At 40.9% G+C, this 26,339-nt stretch overlaps 1 protein-coding gene across 2 annotated transcripts in view; it reads left to right on the forward strand.

The window, feature by feature from the left end:
* znf407 (zinc finger protein 407) overlaps positions 1-26,339 on the forward strand; it is a 148,464-nt gene that overhangs the window by 103,124 nt on the left and 19,001 nt on the right. Inside the window, exons 9-10 of one of the 2 annotated variants that reach the window (XM_079693716.1) lie at positions 4,040-4,218; positions 4,389-4,507. In XM_079693716.1, coding sequence (XP_079549842.1) covers positions 4,040-4,218; positions 4,389-4,465 — 256 coding nt within the window. In that variant the 3' untranslated portion in view covers positions 4,466-4,507. The remainder of the gene's footprint in view (positions 1-4,039; positions 4,219-4,388; positions 4,508-26,339) is intronic. The other variant, XM_079693715.1, reaches the window with a different exon arrangement.

Here is a 26,339-nt window from a genome sequence, read left to right on the forward strand (position 1 = left end):
TCCTGAAGGCAGAGGAAGGGGGGTGGGGCAAGGTGGGAGGAGGGGGAGGTTGGGGGAAACGCCCCGCTGGCTTTCTAATGTGAGAATGAGGAATTGAATGTGCGGGCCCCAGACAGCCTCGAGGGCCCTCGCCTCCACCCCTGCTTACTCTCTGAATACATGTTAAAAACCCTGACGTCTCTGGTGGCCTGACCACGATAAGGAGGGACTAGATGACCTATGACCTCAAAATGTAAACTTATTAAAATATGGTGCTGTTGTAAAGACATATTTAGGTCTGAGACAAATGAATTAGTTGTGTGATTGACAGTTTTTGCTAATTTTTCACACGTATATATCCTATTTCCACTATTAAAATATCCATATTTAATGTTATTTATGGTTCCCACTTGATACAATGTGATCTCCATCAAGGCTGCTCCTCAAATGCATGTAAATGAGCAGGGAGTGAATGATCTATCAAATGCCACTCATCTGCTATCCAGACAGTGATAGATAATAGAGAAGGGATCATTATAGTTGGGGAATAGTAGTAAAAATATTCTAATGGGAGTCCTGGGCTGTCAATTAATGATGTCTATTTGACTATTCTGCAGCTATTTATGCAAACTGCACAACTTCTTTACTCCAGTTTTTAAAGAATAATTTATATTGTTCACAATGACAAGGTTTTTTTTCCTCATTAAAGTCACTGTTGCATCTTAAGCGGTCTAATTGATACATACCCTCTGACTCCTGCCATCCTTCCATGGCTATTATTGTTTATCGAATGCCGCTTTATTCATGTTTCAATCTACCTGTTTAAAATGAGTTTCAATTGGAGGCGATGGCGGCTTTGAGGATGACACTCTCACCGTCAATGCCAGGGAGGTTTGTGACCTTGTAAAGTGAAGGGAGAGATGAGGGAGGAATGAGCGGTGGGGGGGACATTAATGATGATAACTGGGCCTCCTTGGCAGAAAAATATCCAAATGGCACCAATGATCCTAATACACCCAATTCCTTAACACACACAAAGAAACACATTTGAATCTCCTCTAACGAAGCGCCTCTCAATTACACCTCTCCCATTACCATACACTCGTTGGGAGGAGGAATATGGAAATGGCTATAAATGAAGCGGGAGACACAGAAAGAGCTAGAGGAAGGGGTGATGCATCCATCGAGCATCAGAATGGCTGATTCCCATGGTGAGTGCGTGGATGGGGGAGGAAGTTGAAACAGTGTTGGACTAATTAATACGGTGTATAGTAGGAGGGCTGGTGTGGGCTTTCACTAACTGTGACACCTGCTGACTCCTAAATGCACGTTGTGTTGTTTTAATATGACAATTACTCCCCCCACCCCCCCCCCCCCCCAGGAATCCACCCGCACTCTCTTTAGAACCTTTTAGCTCCGCAACAAATTGTATCTATTTATGCTCCCACTTTCGAATAAGAAATCAGTTCACTTTTAGTAAAATAAAAAAATGCATATTTAAGCAGCTTGATTTGCGGTAATTTATGAGCATGTGACAGTTTAAGTTCTTACGTCTCTTTGTTTTTTTCATTAAGCAGAAAAACAGTCAGCAGATGTTGCTATGATTTGTCAGTGAACCTGTTATAGTTGTGTGTGACGGCTGTAATCACAACAGTGTGTGCCAATCTGTTGGCTAAATGATTGAGAATATGTGTAAATATCAAGTCAATGAAAATCTCATTTATACTTTAAAAGCTCTTCACACGCCTTACACTTGGCATTGGTGTAAACCTACAAGACCTTGAATGTATATTACTTTTATACTAGGCCTAAGTAAAGCATCTTTTTTTCCGGGGCTTCTTTTTATAAATACAATATTTAGCCAGGTATTCTTGTACCGCATATCATTTCAGAATTAAAGGTGGGGTAGGTTAGTTTGAGAAACCGGCTCGAGATACACTTTTTGTTATATTCCATGGAATGCTCTTAACATCCCGATAGCAATGAATATCTTAAGTGCTTTGACAAAAAATCCATAAAAAAATGTCATCTGTGGAAGCCGTGGTGCTGTAAAAAGCATGACCAAATATTTTTGAAAAATAACTGGATGGCCTACCTGCCTGTCAGCCTTCCATCTGTGCACAAACTTATCTCGTGCCCTCATTGGTCATGTGCGCATTCGTGTGTGTTGGAGGAGGGGCTCTGTAAGGAAGCAGCAGATTTCTTCCGGCTGTGTATTTTCAAATTCTAGCGCACTCAAGCTGGTTTCTCCAAAATTACCTACCCCACCTTTAAAGGATGACAAGTATTGCTTAACTTTAAACCAACTCCAAATCCGAATACCTCACTTCCTTTGAGCCTAGCATGACCTTTTCCAACATAAATCAAACTTTCATGAATTAGATATTTATATATCTAATTCAATAAACTGGTAACACACACATTCCGACACTACTGTAAGTAACCACTTAAAAAAAATACCCCAACCGACTCCAGTGTTGACTTTTGTGAAGAGCGCTCATTGTTCACCAGTGGCAAATGCTTGTGTTTTTCATACAACATCAACAGAACCCAGTGAGGGCTCTTCTTTTTTCTTTGTAAGGCCCCAAGTGGATCCGGGCTGGACTTGTGGCCCCATGATGGAGAGAGGTGTCTCTGCAAAAGTGAAAACAAATTCTCTCCTTGGCTGGCGTGAGCTATGGCACTGTGAGGCTTTATTGTCCCGGCCAAGGTGATAAGGGAGAGTAATTGCGTATTATACTGTCCGAGAATGTCAGGTCCAAACTGAGCACGAGTGCCCAATCCATCAACACATGACGCTGTGTGTTTATGTGTGTGTATGAAACTGTGTTCTACACTGCACATGCTTCGCTTGCATGATGCATTATGTGCTTTCTTGTGCACATGTGTGTAAGTGTTTATGGATTCATGTCTGTATATCTGCAAGCGTGAAGTCATATCAGAGATTTGTATTTTGGCAAAGGTTTGTTTATGTCTATGCTTGTATGAATGTGTGTGCATGTTTGTCTCGAGTACCCCATTTGTGTGTGTGTGTGTGTGTGTGTGTGTGTGTGTGTGTGTGTGTGTGTGTGTGTGTGTGTGTGTGTGTGTGTGTGTGTGTGTGTGTGTGTGTGTGTGTGTGTGTGTGTGTGTGTGTGTGTGTGTGTGTGTGTGTGTGTGTGTGTGTGTGTGTGTGTGTGTGTGTGTGTGTGTGTGTGTGTGTGTGTGTGTGTGTAGGCAGGTTTAGATAGAGCCTGTGAGCAGGTCAGGCAGCGTCATTAATCAGAAGAGGGTTGTGTGTGAGTCTCTGAGCTGACATCATTACATCCTACACCCTGCAGTAGCTCACTGCCCTATCTGAACCGCCCAAAGACCCACAAAGTCCTACACGCACACACAAATATTACTATACCTTTCATACTATTTATAAAAGATACATAATGCATAACAGCTGTCTTAGGACACCTCAGATATGAAGCAAAAGAGTGACAGTAAAAGGAATGATCCAAAAATAAAGCTTATGTTGTTTCTTACCCTAGAAAAAAGTATATATCCCGCCTAGCTTTCACCAATGCGTTAGTTTCCTCTCAATTTGCTTCATTGTGGCCACACATTAATAAACTTGCAGGACCGCAGGAATTCAACCACTCATAACCTGATTCAGACCAAAGCAATTACACTATAGGTGGTTTGAAAAGTCATTGAAAGTACACTTGTTAACTCCCTTTTCTTCAAGAGATGATTTTACAGCGAACTTAGCAGGCCTTTAGATTCATGCACAGTCTCACAATGGCCTTAACCCACTGCTACCGCCACCACCACAACACATCCCACCCGGTCTATCCGTGTTTCGCTTGGTCTGTTTCACAGAGGTGTATTTAGGCAATGAATGCTTAGAGAGTGTGTGTCATCATTGCCACAAAATAAAACGTTAGTAAAACAAACCTTTCTTGGGAAAGTTGCCAAGTGGTTTATTTCGTGTTTTCTTCCTCATGACTCTCGTCTTTTAATCTTTTTTTTTAATCTTTCTATCTATTCCAAAAAGCAATGAGGCCCTCTTACCTTTGTTTGTCTCCCCCAGATCTAACTGTGCTGAGAACATCCGGAAGCACATTCTCCATACAGGCAAACACGAGGGCGTGAAGATGTACAACTGTCCCAAATGTATCCATGCCACCAACTCACCCATGGAGTTCCGCAACCACCTGAAGGAGAGCCACCCAGATATTGAGAATCCAGACCTTGCCTACCTACATGCAGGTATCTAATTGTTCAATTTCTACTCTAGAATCCCTGTTCATAGAAAAATTCACCATTATCCCGAATGAGAAGTCTCTAAGGAGCAAGAAATATATATATTTAGAAAATTGCCTTGATTACAGTCCTCAGAACGTTTGTGTTTGAAGGGCATTGGTGCTCCATGCTTACAGGAATGTCTAGCCTGAGTCTAACCGTGAGGGGGGTTGCCCATTCCTACCAAAGTTTGAGTATATCATGGGAAATATAGGATCCAGAGTTTCCTGTGCTTCTTTCATTCTAGGGACTAAAGGTAAGGGTATATCATCTCTTGCTGTTGCTGCTCTTTATCAATCATTTGTTTTTAACATTATGAAGGTGCCAGAGGAAATCAGTGAAGTGCACCTTTAAGTTCCTATGTTGAGGATAGCTTTAACATATTGTCCATCTCATGTTTTCCCATTGTTTCTGCCATTTTTACCATGTAACTTTCCATTGTCTGACCTACCTCTCGAAACGTCTTCGTTTTGATTCCTAACTTGAACTCAAACATCTACGCACATACAGTATACCGAAAGATAAATATACGTTTGGATTCACTGTATTAGACAAGCTGGCTGACCCAACTACCCTGCCCAGGCTCTATCATTCCACAGAGGTCAGATCTTCCAGAATCCTTGAGCTTGTTTTTTGTCAATGCTTCGAGCCCTGCTATTCAATGCTGATGGAGGGCACCCAGACACAAAGAGGCAGCACTCGAAGATTGCCCGTCCAGCCATCGCTGCCACTCACTCAGGCCACGGAGACAGATGAAATCTTGTTCTTCCACTATTGGTTCCTTTGTATCCCAGTGTTCCTCCTTTGTCCTTGAAGGACACCAAATCCAATCGCCAGAGTGCTTGTCCTTCAGGGGAGCAGAGAGGACAGCCTTTATCCTGTTATTCCTTTGACCTTACATAAAGCAGTAGAGTAGGAATAGAGCACCATGGGAAAAAAGGCCAGGCAGGGACATTCCTGGAAAATGGCTGTATTCTTATTTCCTGTTGAAACTTAATGGAGTGTCTTTGTGCTGACTCTGAAAAGTTTATCAATCTGGCTTATTCTTTGTCAGTATAATTTATTTTCTTCCAATTCAATGACCAACTTCTGTCTTTGATCTTCTTTACTTCCATGTCCTAACCTCTCGTCGCAACCTTTTTACCTTCAACTTCTCTTAAAACACCTTCTTCCTTCATATTCTCCATACCCTCTCACCTTTAACCAAAGCACACCTTTACGCTTCTTCTTACCCTTTAACCCCTAGAATTTCCCCAACCTCTGTTTGTCCTTATGCATGGCTGACCTTTTGTAGAATAAGATTCATCTTGTTGAATTTTGTCCACCTTTGTGTGGCCTGTTAAGAAAACTACAATCATCCAGAGGAAAGAAGGATACTTCTCTATCCACGTCAAAGCCAATGCTGTTGCCTCATCTTAAAGGTGGCTATTATCTTACTGTGATTCCACACAGCTAAGAAAGCAGTATGGGTTTCAGTTTTCAGTGTTATATGAGTGAAGGTCAGATCTTGTCTGGAACTTGCGTCGTCTTTCATCCGGAGAAAACATATCCTTCTCCTTCAGTCAAGTTAAGCAGTATGTTTTCAAGATGTCATCATGATGCTCTACTTCATATTCTGGTCACAACATACCACAGATATGAACACAAACAATGACAGCAAAAGTAATTAACTTAAAATACAGCTTATGGTGTTTCTAACCCTAGAAGATGAAAATGTACAGATCCTAATTTGCTTTCGACAATGCATAACAGCATCCTTAACATATGACTTCATTGTAGCAACACGTAAATATACTATTGCAGGACTGCAGAAACTCTGACCCTAACCCTAACCCAACCCGATTAAGACCAAAGCAATCAAACTATAGGTGGTTTGAAAAATCATTGAAAGTACACTTGTGATCTCTCCCTCTCTTTCAAACGAGGGGAAAAGGAGGTGGGGGTGGTAGCAGGAAGAGCAGTGTTTTATCTAAGTAGACAGAACGAGACCAAAAGAAAGAGACAGGGGGAAAAAAGATTAAGAAGGTAGATGTTGAATTAACCTGCTTGTGATTGCTCTCTGTCAGAGTGGCACCAGGGCCAGCAGCGAGAAGCAAATCATCTGTGATGGCCCTTCCCGCTGTTCCCCCTTTGAAAGACACAGATCAAACGCGCACTAGTCTCTTGCAGCCCCTCGCGACGGATTGATTGACACCCGAACGTCTCCACCGCCGCTCTGTCTTTCCATATCACCCTCTCGCTCTCCTTCTTCCCTTCTTTATTCAGCGTCGCACTTCCAAATTAAAGCCCCTTCTCAAGGATGAAAGCAGAGGTCCTTTGCAAACGAAGGAAGAGAGGGAATTAGACCCAGCTAGTGATGGAGGGGAATGATGATTAGAATTAGAGGGGAACAAAGAAGGAAAAATGAGGTTAGATGTGTGAGGGGAGAAATTTTGCTGATGGGACACATTTTAATAAAATGTTAATGACAATTGTCTTCCTTGTGCGATCTGCACAGAGATACACGTTGGCTGTGAGATCTCGGCTGAGATAGCACTGCAGCAGAAACAGGGCTACAGGTAGCTCGGAGTGCTGCGACTTTGCTAAAGTACCCCTCTGCTTTCTTTCTAGTTAAAATGCTGCTAGTACCCTATGACTGGAGCAGCTTTGGGAAATCGTACATTTCCTTCTTCCTTTGCTATCTCCCTCCAGCGAGGTCAGCTGTGGTTTCAGGGCAACAGCTTTGTTAAATCAGTCTCCTGTCCTGTTCAGTACCTAAAAACTATATTAAACACACACACACACACACACACACACACACACACACACACACACACACACACACACACACACACACACACACACAAAGGTGAGCTTTGTCAGAGCATCTTTATCCTACGTTTTGAAATTGTGAAACATTTCCCTTATTTTCAACCAAGGTTATAATTGCACATCTTGGGGGCATAGCGATCAAATGCTTTGTAATTAGCTAACAGCGTCTCAGTACTTGGATCTGCTGCTTAGCGCCCTAAAAAGATAAAATAAATAAACTTCTTGGAGGCATTGTTTCTGCCTTATGCAGATTCTATTTTCCTTAATAATGCATGATGGATGGCTCCTGTGGAGGGCTGGAGGAGACCTGGCCTTGTAAGTGATGATCTTAATACACAGTTACAACCACGGGCAAATTCATTTGTTTGCATATATTTTTCCTTATTAAACAAATCTGTAAACAAATATGGGTTTGGATGGCTTTTACTTAAGTTATGCATCCGCGCGCCTCCCCGGCTCCCCTCCCTCGCCTTCACCTTCTGTTCATCATGTAATGAAACATTACTCTCCTGAGTTTTACTTGCGTATTGTGTTACCACGGCGTGTTGCATTGTGGACGACAGGTGTGTGTGTCATGCAAATGTGTCCTGGTATCCCGGCGCATATGACACTGTGTCGACGTTGTGAAAGAAGCCACAGACACCGACGATAAAATCAACATCTGTTTCTAATAACAATGTGTTATATGTGACACGTTTCTGTGTCAGGAAAATATGTGAAAAAAACAAAGCATCACAGTTCTTTGAAAAAAACACCTACAGGACATCAAGTCGTCAGCGCCAGTGATGAACCTGCGTCTTTGTGTCACCGTCCTTATGTTGCTCGCACATGATAGGCATTAATGAAAAAAGTAATTCTGTTCCCTAAAATGTAAAGTCAGATTAACAGGGGGGCTCATTGTGGTGATTCTGTCAGAGCATAGATTGTTTTACTTTGAATAGTATCTTACAAAGTTAACAATTAGGGATTTGTTGGCTTTACATAAAGCAAACCAGTCAATCAAATAGTTTTCCCAGTTTAGTCAAGTGTCAAAGCAGTATAAAACATTGTATGCAGTTTTCTGAATGTTTTTGCAACAAGCCCTGTTTACCGATTCTAAAAGTCTATGGTTGGGTTCAGTCCCGGTTTTATTCTATCGTGTCGGTGGGTGGAGATTATAGTTGTTGTTTTTTAAATCAAGTTCACACACCAGGTTAATTTCACGGGACATTACAAGATAAAGAGACACATTGCCATTAATTGACTTTATGTTTATGGAACTGCAATCTCAATTTTATTAGCCAATTAAGATCTAATGCATATGGCCTAAACATAACATAATGTTGCTTTGTGTGGTAAAACTATGTCGTCATTTCAGTTTTTACAAAACAAACTATTTGTGCCTCCAGGTGTTTTTCTAGAAAAATATAGTATGAGGGCAGTACTGAGGCGCTGATCTTGTCTATAAGAGATGTACTTTCTCCGCGGATGTAAAAAACAACGCAACGTCAAAGCTCCGTAAAAACAAAGCTGTCTAGGCTGTCTGACGTTGTATTTGACACAATTTTCATATTTCTAGTTGTTATACAGTTTTTGACGAACGGAAATATGATTTTCGGCATTTTGGTATGAGGGCGCAGCGCCCCTGTTAGCCGGTTAAGACAAAACCCTGGCCTCTATTTGTTGTTTTGTCTCCATTATATCTAATTTCCCTAACCACACAAAGAAACCTGCATGTAGAAACTTGAAGATAAGCTCATGCCAGTGTCGGGGTGTTAATTGGAGAACTCCCACATGGAGGAACACCTTTCAGCTTCATCTGGTCTTGAATGGTTTACTCTGGGAACTGAAGTGAATTGTTTGAGTTCCTAACTCCAAATCCTTCTTCTGCCCCTTCATCCCACCCTTTTCTCTTTGGCTGTGCTGTGCTTAATACCAACGTCATTCCCTTCACACACTCCACATGTAGTGTTGGTTGAGTTATTACAGTTGAGAAGCGTCTGCTCAATGCCAGTGTGTCCCAGGAGACATGAAACACAGGTTGTTTGTGAGTGTTTTTGGGGGGTTTAGCTAAGCGGTTTAAGGGAAAATCCACACTGTCGGTTGCATGCATCTCAGCAAACCAATACAGGGCCCGTCTGGGCCGAGCAGGCAGCAATTCCTGCATAATGACCTGCTCCAATGAGCGTGAAAACTCCCCGACCGGCTGCATTTATCACACATCAGCCACAACAAACGGCCTTTTGTTTCATCCCTTTTCTTCCATCCCCTTCCTCCTGGCATCAATCTGAAACCCTCCGCTCAGCCATTTAGTGGCCATTCCGAGCCTTGACTGACAAGTCCCATCCAATCAGTGTGGAGACGGAGAGGCAGTAGGTTTCCGTCTGCTTCCAATGTGAAGTGATGTCTACATTGTGTTTTTAGCCACCTTTAGGCCTTCACAGACTGTTCCACCCAGTAATTGATGACTGGAAGTGTAGTGTCATTGCCATACTGGGTCAACCTCTGCCTCTGTCTGAGCCTCTGGACAAGTTCTGTCACTGTCACCACATTTCAGGCAGATTGATGACACTTGATATATGCTCCCTGCTGTTGCAATGGCACAGTGAGGTGCTTGCTTATGATGCACTATTCTGAAAAGTTGCAGATGGCTTATGTAGGGCACAGCCTAACATTTACACAGTAGACAGAGGTTCAGTCGGCATACGCGCTTATTCCTAAGATATTGAAAGTTGGATGTTCAAGGGCAATAATAAACAGTTTTCAAACCACACATAGTTTAGCTACGAAGTCATAAATGTATTTTTATTTGTTCAGATTCTCCATCTCCAACACTATTCTAAAAACCTATATTGTTTGTATGCACTATACCAATTGTAAATCTTAATATCATTTATATGAATTACTACTCTTCAGACATCCTAAAAGGTTATCAAAAAAATTTGCTGTATGTTTTGAGATAGTTGCCTTAGAACACTTGAGTGTGCTTTTATGTGCCCTTAGAGTACGTAGACAGAAACACACACACACACACACACACACACACACACACACACACACACACACACACACACACACACACACACACACACACACACACACACACACACACACACACACACACACACACACACACACACACACACACACACACCTCCTGTGAGTGACGTGGCGGGGATGCTGGCGGGCAGGGCAGCTCCTCCTGTATGGGACAGTGAATATGGGACCAGACAGGCCGCCGGCTCCTATAAAGCCTCATCCATAATTCAATCCTCCTTCTCCCCCCCAATTCAGACACTGCACATATCTAGCTGCAGCTAACAGCAAACGTGTCTACCGGAAGAATGAAAGACAGACAGGAGAATAAGAAGGATTGGTTATTAATGAGAAAGTAAAACAGAAAATCTAAAGAATATGATAACCCTTCAAAGAGAGCATGATCTTCACGTTCAGCACGATTTGCCCCTTCGTGACCTTTACTGAGTCAACGCTGCTCCTAGTACCAACATGTTTTCCCTTATCTACTCCCTCGTTGGCTGAAGTGCACTTCTGATATCTCCACCACGACCTTTTGCCCCTTTTTAGTGTTCCGAGGACCCTCGTCTTCTTTCTTCGCCTCTAGCCCCCGCGCGTCGTCTGTTTTGGTGGCTCACCAAACGTCTCAGCATCTCTAATTACCAACAGGCTCAACTTTCCCAACTAAACAACCAATTACCAACGCTTTAGCCCAGTCCCATGTTTCCTGATACAGTGGCCTATTAGGGCCCCTTATTTCTCCCCCAGCATAATTGAATCCCCTGGCTGCTCATCAGTGGGCTAATTTAAGCCAATGTGCAGAGTTGGTAATCAGAGGGGCTGCCTATTACACTATCAGACCCCAATTAAGTGCCCTCTTATTTCCAACATAACAAGCCACTATCACTGCCGCTGTTATCGTATTTCCCTATTTAGTGCACAGTTTTGTTTGGGTAAATCTGTGGTTTGTTTAGAGAACAAGAAGGAAAATAGAGGAAATAAGTGGAAGAGAAGAGTTTCAGTATTACATTCACCTCTGGTTCAGGTGGTGATCTAAAGAATGGGCCTGTAGATGGAGAAGAAAGACACTAATTAGGGTGACAATCCAGAAAGCTTTCCGATTGATATAATCCAGTCGTTAGGATGTTTCTGTCCAAAAAAACTTTACCTTGAAAGCTCTGTTTCGTAATTGGTAGTACCAAAACGTATTTATTCAAAAAAAAGCACTATTAAGAAAACATGGAACACCTTGAGGCAACAAAGCAAGAGTTTTATTTAAAAAAATATTCCTTCTTTCTCGAACTTAATGATGAAGCTAATGAGTCAAATTCAAGCATCTCATTAACATATGTATGCAGAGATGTTTTCACCACATTACTCGTGTTCAATAAGTGCTCACATCACCATAATCTGGTTAGAAAATGTATGATCAGTTAAAAATGCCATTTCCAAAATCTGACGTGCCTAAATACTGCTTAAACTTTACAAACAGATTTTTAATGGAAAAGGGTCAGAGATGAATGCCGACAGCACCAGCACCTCTTTCTATCCTCTCACAAATACAGAATATCTCACTTTTTTTTGTAATCTCCTCTTTTCTTATTCTCTCTCCACTTTTCCCCCTCTGTCCTGTCTTGGTGACTAGTGCAGTTGAGGGGAGCCAGAGTGTGAAAGAAGCCCACAGAGGGCTGATGAGGACTGTCTTAGCAAAGCGTGTCTCAAATCTGGGACTGCAAGCATTTGAGTGGGTGTGTGTACATCTCGCCCGTGTGTGTAGCAAGAAATAGTCTGTGAGCGTGTCTCCAAGTCTGAGTGTGTGTGTTTAGTGTTGGTGTCGACTCCCCATAGCCTAATTAAAGGGCGAGGAAAGCCACTCACTGGGAGATTAAACCTAAAAGGGAAATTAGCACTCAAAAGGGGTGTGGCAAATTCACACATATGCACAGGCCATGAAATCTGTTCTGACACCTGTGAAAAAAACAAAAGAAAGAAAAGAATAAGGAGGATGAAAGGAGGAGGAAAATGTTTGTTCTTCTATGGCAGAGCTCTGGGCCATGTATCTGTTGAGTTGAGGAAATGAACGTGCACTTTATTCTAAATGATAGAATAAAAAGGTTGTCCAATCAGATATTGGAATTGTCTTTATGAATTTACTTACTTATTGTAAATCACTTTGGATAAATCTGCCGCTTATATAAAATCATTGGCCACAAATGTCTTAAAAGTCTTATGAAACTTTTAGTGAAGCCTTGTGGATTTTTAACAAAACACTTTTTGACTCAAAACATCTTAAATGTCATGATATCATAATTTAACTATTTCTAAAACATTACATTTAACTTGTCAAGTTTATTCAACATACTTAAACTGTCTCACCACGCACTTAGTTTTGGCTTTACTTGCTGCATTTAATAATGTGTATACAATGTGCATCCATTGTACTTGGGGACAAGTGACACATTAAAAAAGGATGACACAGTAGATAGAGATGAACTGTCCCTAGAGTCATAGCAGGCTTTACGTTAGAAAGTCCCCAAACCTTACAGTTGTCATTTATCATTTTTATATTCTAAATATTTAAACATAAAGACTGGCACAAGGACGCAAGGACTTCACAGTCAACAGCCTCTTAGATTTTGACTTTAACCTTTTATGTTTTGTATATATACATACTGTATGTATATTTGCTTTAATTTTTTATTGGACATTCTACTTAAACCTATTTTGTTTATTTAAAATATTTTATTTTATTTTTATTGCACACTCTTATGTGTACCTAAATGTTTTGTTTAAAATACAGCAGCTGTCACTAAACCCTATGTCTCCCTGGGATAAATAAAGTAGTCTGATTCTGATTGATTGATTCTGATTTAAACACATTTAAATCAAATTCCGCACTTGTAGTCATGCATTTATTCAAATAGCACGGTTCGGACTGATTTAGGTTTTTTCAAATTAGTGGCCTTCGACACACAGTTTGCAGTAGTTTATATGTGACTTTAAGCAGACACATGTCACATTATCGGTCACCTTTGCATCAGTCAAATATCCCACAATTCCACAGCGTGCATGAACACCTCTGGCTGCACTGATATCTCTTTATAACTGCAGCCATTCTCTTCTCTCAGCTTACTTTCTGCCTCTTTCTTCTGCTGCCGTACGATGTCTTACCCTGTGTGTGTTGTTGTGTGTGTTATGAGAGTGAGTGATGTGACTTTGGGCCAGCAACTGAGCTCTGCCATGCTATCCGTCTCTCTATCTGTCTGTTGTGTCTTCTGTCGTCTCCTCTTGTTTGACTGCTATCAGACAAGTGTGTTGTTTCCACATAGTGTGTGTACATGTCATCTGTCAGTGTCTCGCTCCAGAATCAGACATCTAGCTGAGAATCTCAGCTTGGCACATACACTGTATAAAGCTACATACACACACACAGAACTGCATGTCCAATCTCATTCGCCCCAAGGAATAAGTGTGTATGTATAAGATATTTCACATGTGTGTTTTTTGCCAATACACGCACACTCTTACATGTTTTTCTGTTTGCGGGTGTAAGAAAATAGATCTTGGTTCTGTCACGGCTGGGCCTGCAGGCATGAGAGGCCTTAACGGATGTCTCTCTCAGTGACACACACACACACAGTGTCTCTCACACAAACACACGGACACGATTCAAGTCCCAGACCCCTCTCCCTCCTGGACTCGCTGTGAGGAATACAGATTCAGGTTCCTCTCTAGATAGCGATCAGCCTCGCCGTGGCTTCAGAAATGCTATCTTCACTGGGCGGCTGAATTGATAATACACCCCCATACGCATTTTATTACAAAGGCCCAGTTTGTAAAAAGGTAATCATTTACTGTTGCTACTATCTCCCCCGAGCCATACATCTTCTGTCTTCACAGGACAAAGTTCTCCCGCTGCTACCGACGCTGTTTTTTCACCTTTTTTTTCACCTTTTTTTTCTTTTTTTTTACTTTGTTCACGGCTACTTTTAGGGTTATCACCTCTTGCCACATCAGCGTTTTTACACATACAAATCTACCTTTTACAATTATATCTTCTTTTGTCAAATGTATGTATTGTGTAAGCATGCCGTGTTTGTAATGTGCAAAAAGAATGACAGTGACAAAGGCTAATCCCTTTGGGCACATAGCGGAATCCAATGCCAAGTACCAAAATCTCATCATTTCAATTATCATATTTATCATATTTATTCATTTTCTCGCTGCCAGGCTTAATGCTGTCTCTCTCCCTGCTCCTTCTGTACATTCATCTATTTTTTCTAACTCCATCGCTCTCTCCACTGGCGACATGTGAGCCTGTCAGTCACATTGATTGACAGCCTTCAAGTGGCCTACGGAAAAGCAGCTCATTTCTCTTTTTCTCTTTTTTTTATTTCCTCTTCTGGTCCGACATTGTGCCGGTGATGCCGGGGCCTTATCAGGAAACCCAATTTAATGCCGACAAAAAGGAGATGCCACTCACTCTGACTGACAGCTCTCAGATTTCCCGGCTACAGTGAAGGGATTTCCTTTTAGTTGTTATGTTTTCTTTTTCTTTTTTTTACCACTGGAGATTATTCCATTGCACGTACGTACACATACACATAGACGTAGCGGACGGATCAGGCTTGCTTCCTCGTCTCCAAACCGTTTTGTTTTCTGTTGACCTTGGCGGTGATTTTGAGTGACGGACGGTCCTGTTTGCCACGCAGCGGGTCAAGTCGAGTCTTGTGAACATCTTTGTTTGGGTAATTGTTTTATTCTCGGGGGAGGAACTCTTAAACGGAAGAAAACACATGATTCATGCAGAGATTGCTCTTGTTTTATGTTTGTATGCACTAGTGCTGAGGCAGGTTTTCTTTTTATTTCTATGAAAATTACATGTGGGATGTATGAATTTATGTTCATCTCCACTGAGTGCTTTTACTTCCCCCTCCCTGTCGACATAGACACAAGAAAAATTTGCCTTTGTTTGATATGCATTCAAAAACGTGTGTGCATGTCATCATATGTGAGTTTTTGCATGCCCCTGTCTGCATGTGAAGCTTGTGCTTATGTGTGTGTGTCAGCTCTCATGCGTGAGTATGTGTGTGTGTCGAGTATGACCTCCGAATCCTGAGGCTTATCGTGGCGGTGTTCCACATTATTGATAGCGAGCAGAGATATCGACAGGCCGAGCGCCGGCAGCTCGCAGCCGCGCAGGCAAGCGGGATGGGACTTTGATATGACATATTGTGCGTCTCAGCACAAGCCATAAATAATTCTGACACGTTTTTGTATGCATGGGAAAGTCCTTGATTCAGCCTCCCATAAAAATAAACTTCTATTATGGAAGGTATTTGTCAAGTGGGTGCGTGATGGATGGCCCGGCGTTTACCCCGTGGCAGGACGATGGGTTATGGATGCCCGCCGCCCCTAGCCGGGGGGGAGGAGTCGCACCCTGCAACGCTGACACCAGAGTAATTACTGCCCTCCTCACCACGGCAACGGAGGGAGGGAGGTGGAGGGAGGAGGTGGTGGTGGTGGTGGTGGTGATGGGGGGGGGGTGCTTTATGCACACACCTGCACCTCCCTCCGTCCCTCCACACTGTCCTGAAGAGAAGAGGTTGATGAAAGCTGTAAGGGCGGTGATCATTGGACAAAGATGGATGGATGGAGAGATAGATGGTTGAAACGGATAATTAGACTTTGATATTTATTTATTTATTAATTGACGTACAGCACCCCTCCCCTTTTCTCATGAAGATGTTACATGTCATATTTTTTGCGCCTAATTAGTTCGGACATTTTTGCTCGATTGCGGAAAACCAATGAGCCTCTGGCATTGTATTATTATCTTCTCTCTTTTTTTTTTAAAGCTGACACAATCTTTGGGAATCAAATATGAAATACATTACAAATGTCCCCTTTATTGGACATAAAGCATTACAACTAAATATATAGGCATTAGGCAGCAATACTATATACACCCAACATGAATAGAAACTAAAAAGTTGCGGCAACACAAAAAGTTTATCCAATACAAAGTTTGGATTTGGTACATTTCTCTGTTTTAATATTATTGTACATTTTTACGTGTCTAGTTGATTGAACAGAAATAGCAATTTCAAAATGCCACCCTGGACAATAAAAGACCAAATGATTAGGTAATCTAAGTTTCATGTTGCAAAAGTTGCAAATACTTTATTTCTCTCTTTCTCTTTCAGACCTTTACATTGTGCCATTTCTAAGAAAAGCTCAATGTTTAGCATTGTGCTCAGTAATCTAGTAGAAATATGAGCTAATGGTTCACCATGATCAGAGCTGGTACACTTTGCCTTTCAATTAATTATGTACTAATGTAAACGTAAACAAAAAACCTATTCTTTAATTTAGTTGTATTAGTATACACTTTAATGTTTTACAGCTTGATCTGATAAGAGCAACCTACAAAATAAAAAGCGTGTTTGTGTCAGTTTGCATACATTCACAAGCTTATGTCCATGCATGTTATTGTTGGCACTCTTATGAATATGTACAGCCGTTTGTTGGTGCTAATGAGCACATGTGCGCGTGTGTGTGTCAATATGTGGCCACAGCAGCCAGATTGAGCTGAGGCCTGGGTGCCATCTGAAGAAGAGGAGGAAGGTAGGCGTGGGGCTAGGAACAGGTGAAGGATGGGTGCTCTCGTAACCGCCGCTATCCCCCACTACCCTGCGTGGGTGTGCGGGTGGGGGCCACGGTGGCAGCCCGTCGGTGGGAGTGACACCTGTTCACCGCTGCTCACCTCTTCATCATTACAGCTGCTCCGCTTACTTCGCCTCAACCTTTTCCCTGCCTTCCATCTCCGTGGATTTCCCTCCTCCACCTGAGCAGGCGGCGTGGAGGAGAAGCTCGTCACAGCAGGCCGGGGAGCATCGAGTTGGACCGGTCCAGATGTTTTTTTAACACGCAGCAAGGGAGGAGGGTTTTGTCAGGACAAAAACTCAGACAATTACTGTAACATCAGCAGATTGCCTCCGTGCCACTAAGGCTGCTGTTAAGTGAGATGATTGCTACAAGATGGTGTGTATAAGTCGAATGGCATGAGCCATGCACATCTTCCAAAACACAGGTGTACACAGACCTACAATTTGTTTTCTGTACATCCTGCTGTTTGTGAAACGGTAATTTCACCTTTTTTGTTAGTATGCTAATTATTCCAAAGTTCAACATTAAGATTCAGTTTTAAAAGAGGAGTTAAAAGTATGCTAACATCCTATACTATACAGATGCTGAGAATAATGCAACTTTTTAAGGCATCTTTCAATCAAGTCCATGAATTCAGGAAATCAAACACACCACCAATATCAAACTGTTCTAACCTTTATGCCTCTGAAACCGTTTACATAAGGAAAAAACTGTTACATCATATGGCGATCATTTCAAGTCAAACACTCATTACATTTTTGTATCAAGCTAAATAGCTGGTAAACCATCACACAGCGTCCACTACGACCCTTGCATACAAATGCAAAGCAAGCCAGACAGTATTAAGAAATGCCTGTTTGCATGGATCGGCCTTGTTTAACCTGGTAACCCTCTCACAAGGTCCAGATAGGCCGAGTGAAGCCGCTGTCGGCCGCCACAGATGAGGGGTTAGCGCGAGGAACGGGCCTCGGTCAATAGGCTTAGAAGACCATCAGGGACTATTGATTGTGGCGGACAGTGAGGCCAGCTCTGCACTAATTGTTTCTTTACTAGCCTGTGGCAAAGACAACAGACACGGGCAGGGACTCATGAATCTTACATCTGTTTTGTTGCGAAAGCACCGGGAGTTAATAGCCTTTGATTACCGAGGGGTTTGTGTGTGAGCATGGTTGTGTAGGTGTGTGTGGCTCCGGACGCGGCACTTATAAGAACGTATTTATGCAAGACAGAATTGGGGGTGTAAAAAATGCTGGTAAGATTTGTTTTCTGAGCATTTGTTTGACTTTACTTCTGCTACAGAATTACTCTTTAACATGACAATGTGGTAGTTAGCATACCATTACAGCCAATACCATCTGTATTTTTGTATTTGCAGGAGAACTTGAAAATGATTTGTTTTGTTCAGGGCATGAATAGTTGTAGTAATAGTAAGTAATAGTAGTTTGAATATAATGCAGTTATACCTCTATTAATGTCCTTATTGTGCAATGTGAGCTTCGTTTTAGTTCAAGGGTTCGGGTGTTACTAGGTATTTAATGTGGAACTTGTAGCATTTCAGAAATAAATGACTACATAACACTAGATTAATTGTGATGCTTTGATATAGGTGTAAACATTGTAGGTTGATGAGAAAAGGAGTGGTGTCTGAACCACTGTAACTGTAATGACCTTGAGTTAGCCTGAAATCCCTGAAATCCCCTTTTACACGTCAGTCTGAGTCACTTACATTAAATATAGCTCCCTATTTAATTGCTGTAGGAATCATTTTTGTGCAGCATTTACACAATGACACAATTTCTGCTCACCCGAACACACCCCCTACTTGACCCGTGCATCCAATAACAGTTTTACTGGTTTACAGGCCATATCCTGTACTGGACTTATATCTGCTATTCTAACCCCCGCTGCAGTGGCCAGGCTGAATGCAACGTGCATGTGGTTTGTTTATTGCATACAGCAGCAGAGTTTGTTTGTGGCCGGCTGTCAGAGCGGCCTTCCCATTGTGATGAAAGACACTTGGACCTTCCCATCCATTTCACATTTGCTCCAATCAATTATTCAACAGGACAGCCAATTAAAAATGAGGGAGAGCGGTCAGGGCCTCGCCCCCCGAAGGCCGCCACTAGACAACTCTCTCTGTGAATAATTGGTGCAATTAATTTAGCATTGAGCAATAAAGGACTTCTCACTCTCCCCTCCTGCTCTATCGCTCTGTCTCTCTCTCCCTGTGTGCTGCAGAAGCCCTCAACACACCAGTCATTACAGACACACATCACAACAACACACACACTGCAGCAGTAATAATAGTGGGAACATTCGCGACCTATTGTATAACACGCAGGGATGCAGGTGAGGCCATTGTTTTCAATTGCAATTTGCCCTCTTTTTAATTGAACAATATCCATTTTAGAATGTAATAAATGAGTATGAATCAAAAAGCATTAAACAGACATTTTGGTTTTATTGGTGTATATTTGCTTTATAATGATCACCAGCTGGAGGTTATGCTTTATCTAGCTTGTTATTTCCTACCGCTATATCACTTCAAATGTAGTCACACACTAAGGAAAACACAGCTGTGCCCTACGGGACACCCACAAACATTCCAGGGTCGCAGCAGGAGAGAATCTAAACTAGGTTTCAGGAGCGTTGGTACGACCGTTAATGATTGCCATACAACGGAATTATTCCATTTACTTGATTCTATAAATGTCTCCCTCCTATTGTCCCTTATCTGCAATTATGGTTAATTTGTTGCTGCCCTCGTGAGCTGGTAGCCTGTACACTCACACTCCAAAATCCTTCTTCTTCTTCTTCTTCTTCTTCTTCTCCTCCCCCCCTCCCCTATTTCCAGCTTTATCATTCTCTCTTTATTGATCAATCTCTAACTCCTAGTATAACCCCACCCTCCCCTTCTTCTTACAACCCGCACCCCACCTCTTTTGATAGCCAGATTGACAGTTGAGTAATTTCACTGTCAGTGCTGACTGACGCATTGTAATGGGAAGACGTTTCAGAGCGGCATTACAACACAAAATAATTTGCAATTTACCGCTCATCAAAAGCGCCCTTACAAAAAAATAAAGAGAGCAAGGGAGGGATGGGTAAAGAGAAGGGGAAAGGGAGGAGATGAGGGGAAACACAACAGTGGATTTATGGCTTCAATTACTGATATTTCACATTTAGTTTAAAGCGACATGTTTTTGTAATATGACAGGCTTCACTGGATTTGAAAACCTCTTCAGACCTCTCCACTCTCCTCTTCGTTTTTTTTTTTTGCAACCCATTTCTCTTCTATCTTGCCGTGGAGATAATGAAAGGGCAAATCAAGGGGGTGTTGGGGGGGGGGGTTGAGGAAGAGAGTGATAGCTGTGGCTCCTGAGCCTCTTTAGAGAACCAGAGAGGAAGGAAGATGGGGCCTGGAGCTTTGAAGTAGATGGATTTGACTGGATGGGCCTCAATCTCTACCACACCTGTCAATGGCAGGATTTACACCTCACTCATCATTGCTGCACATACACTGCCCCATGACAGCCATTGGTGGATTTCAATGGTATGTTTGTACACCTCCCTTCCTACTGCTGTGGTTGGCAAAGTATTCATGTCTAATGAGAATAGGGGCTCTATTTTTGTTACCTCCTCCTATTTCCTTTTCTTGCATCTTCCCTTGCCATACACCGCATTTGGAGTTCAGTAAGGGATTCTCCTTGGCAAATCCAGAAGCAAACGGGCAATTTAAATATCAAGATTGACTGTGTTTTGCTTAGTGATGTTGACCTGGTCTGAAGCAGCGGGTGGAAACTGTGGTTTGTGCTATTTTTCAATAAAACTGGCCAACTTAAATACAGTTTGGACCTTCCTAAATTCTCAGAAACCAAGTTTAAATGAATGTTTTCCTTGTCTCTTTCACTTTCATTATTATAACTTCCACCAGACATGCATCGAAATGTTAAAAAAAAGAAACAAATGTAAAACAATTATAGAAATATGTCAGGAAGACAGAATAATGTATTTTTTAGGGTCTTACAAGTAGAAGAAGAACAAGCTCACAAACTCCATAATTCCCATGAATTATGTCTGTATCCTTATCCAACAACCGTCTCTAAATTCCTTCCTTAAGCAACACTTTTTTTAATGCAGTAGACATGTCATCATGAACACATTTTTTAAAGTTGTTGGTTTCTGCTCATGGTGGGAACAGGAATATTTGCAATTTACAATATATTATAGATTGTAAACAGGATCCTGACAGGATTTCTTTGTATGTTAGCACAGCCAAATCTAACTGAACGTAAACTTCATAATGATTTAAATTAGGGTTGGGTTCATTGTGGTTTTTAATTCAAGTGGGCCCAGTAAACACTGTGTATCACATGCCCTTGTCAGAATATTAGAAACTCATCTGGCACGTTCAACTTTGAAGGTTCCAGGCAAGTTCCATCTCAGTAGGAGTTCCTCCACACTGTCCTCTCCAAATTGTGAGCATGTTATGGTGAGGAATCTCTAGTATTAAAGGGAATAATAGGATCCATGTGATAGGCCACGATTATTACCAGCCCCTAACATAGACCCAGCTATCTTTACCTAACACAACAGATCAAAGCAGGAACTTGGACGTTAATACTTTCAAACTGGTTGTTAAGCCAACAGAACACCCAAACAAATACTTGGCAAACATGACTGTTATAAGTCTTTCATATAATTTAATATCATTGCAAACTTGGAAAGTGATGCTTTGTACTCAGATGTTCAGGTCTTCAATGCAATGCTCCGCAGAATAGATTTCATTGTATCAACAGTAGTTTTCAGGTTCTGGATCAGTTGTTGTATTGGAGGAAAGTGGACTAGATGATATTAATAGTTTTGTTAAAACCTTGGCTTGTAGATATAATAAGTTTCATATATACCTGTCGAGAGATGATTGTTTGTGGCCAATTGTGAAAAAGTGTATTCATGACATTACTTTTTAATATATTATTTAAGATGTAGGATATTGATTTTTCTGCAAACCGCTGCCATATGTCACCAAAGTACATACAACAAATGTGCACCTCGCACAGTTTCTTTCCCAGCAGCCTCTGCTTTCACCTGCGTCCCCTTATGCTGAACTCATTCACATAAACAGCTACACGAGTCACCTCCCACAGCGCTCTCCAGGCAACACTTACTCTGTGTGCACATGCACTTAGTATGCGTGTGTTTATACTGTACTTACCCCACCTCACAACCTGCCCTCCACCCAGCTGTTAGCGGTGTCGCAGCGGAGATTGATAAGTTGATGCTAACAGCTCTTTGTTTGAGGAGCCTCCTGGAGTGAGAGGAAAACACCACCTGCTTGCCACAGCAATATGAGAGCACACACAAGCAGGCCTTGTGTATACACATGTCACTCAGTTCAAGAGGGGTTAAAACACACTAACATGAGCCTATCATATTGACAATATGTTTATATTTTTTCCAACTAAAAATGAATACATAACAACTGATTTTAGCACTGACTTTTGATGATAATATAACTTTTAAATGTCATTTATTTATAAGACACTGTTGTGCTGGCTGTTTAAGACTGCCATATAATTTGTTAAAGGTCAAAGACATTGAGAACTGTGATATAGTCAAATATACAACAGAGATGACAAATGATTGCTCATTAGACCTTTTGTTTGTCAGACAGTACTCACAATTTATTTGAAATACACACTGGGCCTCATACAGCGATACTCTTAAATGTGTCTTCATTTTTAGAATAAAAAAATAGTCAGCTCCAGATGCACTTTAAGGGAAGTATTGTCATGTTCAAATACTATAGATATCTTCCAAGTTCAGAAATGAATTAACTGGCTGTGTTTTAATAGTCTGGCACAGGCCCAAATATGGAGAGATGGCACACACAAAAAAAGAAGCTGGGATAATTTTCCTAAAAGCAAAATGTAAGCCAATCAGGAGTTAAACACACAAAATAACATCCACCAAGGGTTTGAATGGTGTCAATCATTGGACCAATAAACTTTCTTTCATAATCTAATCATTACATTACTTTACAACATGAAATGAAAAAAAGTAATACATTGTTTTATGTTCCTGAATTGTAAACTTGTTTCAGTTCTTTTGACAAAAGATTACGAACAAAATAAGAACTAATTTCGATTACAAACAAAAATGACTGGAAATCAGTTACATAATTGTTACCTGTTCAGCCTGGTGAATGAGGAGATGTTTAACTTACAGTAATTGACAGCATTTAACCATAACCTGCCTAACAATTTAAACTAAAGCTTTAACTGACTCCACTGTATATCTTTGATGCTTGACTATACATAAAGATACTAACGAAAATAAAGATGAGATAATCATTCATAACACATACAATTGGAACGTCATCACCCACTTGTAAGCCTGACATTGCATTTTTTGTGAGACTTTGGATCATAAATATATTTGAAGCACTTACTTTGGTTAAAGTATATTGCAGTTTTTGTAGCATTTACCAACTTCCCCTGGGGAAATACAAATGACCCCTGTGGGAATAGGGTCATTTTATAGAAAACCAGAAAAGTAGTTGCTCAAAAAAGGCTCTTTTTGCTTGCAATGAGACGCTGTGTGGTCCTATGAGATGAGATGCTATGTGTTAGCCCCAGTGGAGTGGTCTCTTTTTTTCTGCACTGCTCCAGGTCTTTAGAGAGCATTTTTACCTCAGCCCTCTTCTGCCAACGTCACATCGCAACAGACCTCACACACACACACACAGACACAGACACATAAAGACATGGCCGCCTGTCACTCTGTGAGTCTTCACATGTGACGTTGCCAGCAGCTGTTACTGTATGTTCTGCATACTTTATAATAGTGCATGTGTCTGTGCATATTCAAGTGTGTGTATGTATGCGCATGTTGGTGCCATATGTCTTTTTCCCCAGATACAGCTTTATATCAGCTCTAGAAAGCAAAGGAACAGAGCTAAACGACCAACTCTGTAAACACCCACATGGAAGGAATATATATGAACCTATATATTTTTAATATATGTCACATATATGTTTAACATATATGTGACATATCCGAAATTGGACCCCTACATATATGTCTCTGAACATATATGTACATATATGGGTGCAGTGTATACTGTATGCACATATAAGTTTCACATATATGCGCATTAAGTTTAGCCTATATGTGCATATATGTTTATTTAGACCTATGTTCAAGGATTATAAATAGCCTACCTACATAAAAAAAATACAACACGCAAAATGTATCAGTCATTAACATACATTTATTTTCAATAGATGTCAATTATTTATTCTGCTTTTAGCGAACCCTGAGCTCTGTCAGCTTGTTGTTGATGGCTGTACCCAGCTGGCCCTTCGTTGTGTGTGGCCACTTCTACATTGTTGCCTCTACAGAGAAAAGAAAATGACATAATGTAATTTAATTTGTATGTTTGTTCTGTCTGTTGTGTTTTCCTGTATCCGCGAGCGGTTGGAATTTGAAAGAGCGGGCACTCTGGCAGCTTGTGCACATCTTCTTATTCTTCTTGTTCTTATTATACATCCATGGTGCACATAAACAGGGGGATGACGTAATGAATGCGCGCTCGTTGTGAGTGGCGCTTTTCTATGACGTCACATCCTGCAGCGAATGTCTCTATTATTCTCTAATAATATAAAAAAAACGTAAACAATTAAAGATAACATTTAGTGAAAACTTGTGGTTCAGATTATGTGTTTTAACAATAATCTACAATTATCAAATATTTAATAATTTACTAATCTTAAACTGATCAGCTGACGTCGAGCGGATATAAACATCCTGTTACGGTCCTGGGTGAAATAACTCAACTAAAAATGTTGCTTCATACAATAAACCAAACCGTAATCAAAAAATATTGTCTTTATACATTGAATTGTCTTGGGCAATCCGCAAACCTCAATCTGCATTGAATGGAAATAAGTACAATGATTAATTCATGTAGTTATATAGAACTTTGGAATAATATGCACATTACCACATTACCTTGCAAAGACCTATATATACTGTATGTAGGCATTCTGTATGACATATATGCAAAAAGACAGATATATGAGCTATATATGAGGCATTATGCAGGAGATATATGCAAATATATGAACCTGACTTTGGCATATATGTGGAAATATATGAGCTATATATGACACATATATCTCCTATTAATCCACATATATGCACATATATGAACCTGAATATGGCATATATGTGGAAATATATGAGCTATATATGACACATATATCTCCTATTAATCCACATATATGCACATATATGAACCTGAATATGGCATATATGCAGCATATATTTGCCTTATATTGGCATATATGTTCGTATACTTTATTTCCGTTTGGGCAGGCACACATGCCATTTGCACAAACAGTAAAAGAAAAAAAAAAACATACCTACCAAAGAGGTTTTTAAAAACAAACAGGAAGAAAAAATAGGTTTTTATGCATGCATGTGTGATCCCATGTGGTTTTTCTACTTCTGGACCGTGACACTTTATCCGTCCTCTATTAGAATCCCTGAATCCAAACTTGTGGTATTCAATCATTTTGATTAAAAGCTGCAGTCTCTAACAGAAGTGTCGGGAGTGGAGCTGCACGGCGGCCCGCCACGTTTGAGAATTCATATATTTTCATAAACTTTTAACAATGTCAATGAGACACGTCTTCAATCTTTGGCCACGCGACGGCGGGGCATTCAATCTTTCTTTAGCTTTTCGACAGAAAATTTGAATACAAGTGCAGTATTATTAATGTGACAGTTCATATGGAGGGCTTCATTGGGGGATTTGTGAGTTTTTTTTTATTAGTTTTGGAGACACTTGAAGCAGAGAGAGAAGGAAGGGGGAAGAGGCACGCTCTGTTAGGTCAAACACAGCTGGAGGGGCCTTCGCTGCTAGCAGTGACGTTAACATTTTAATTTTGCACGCCCAATTAACAACATTAACTAACCAGGGACAATAATTTCTGCTGCGGCTTCAATGTTAAATAACCAAACACATTTATTATATCCAGTTGTAAGCTCTTATGTATTTATCATTTTATGTTGAACCCCCACACTTCTCAATTTTTTCATTGAATTGCAGTCAAATCAATATCTCTCTAATTCTGATTTATTCAGCGACATACCTATCTCTGCTCTGTTTTAAGTGGTTGGTTGAGAGATATCTCAACATATTGTGCAATCGACAAAACTGATTGTTCTACTTGAGTGGGTCAATCTTACCGTAACTAACTAATCCTATTACTATTACTTTTTTTGCATTAATCCTGATATCCAAATATATGTGAAAGTGGCTCACCAGTGGGTGATAGAAAGAGGATGACTTTGAGTGTTTCACATTCAGATTGATAGGAGGTGAAATGTAGCCAGATGCAGTACAGTGCATCTGATTGCCCTTGATGCCGTAAAGAGCGAACCCTTGCTAACATGGAATGGTTCGTCAATGCCAGATCAATGCGTACTTCTTAAATGAATGCACGCTGGCGTCATAATCCATAACATTGGGCTGGGTAGAGCAGCACAGCACTATATTGAGTGTCTGTTGTCTTTGACACATCTTTGGTGTCATGGGTGGTGCCATC

This window comes from Notothenia rossii (assembly GCF_949606895.1).
Source record: "Notothenia rossii genome assembly, chromosome: 7".
In the NCBI taxonomy this organism is placed as follows: Eukaryota; Metazoa; Chordata; class Actinopteri; order Perciformes; family Nototheniidae; genus Notothenia; species Notothenia rossii.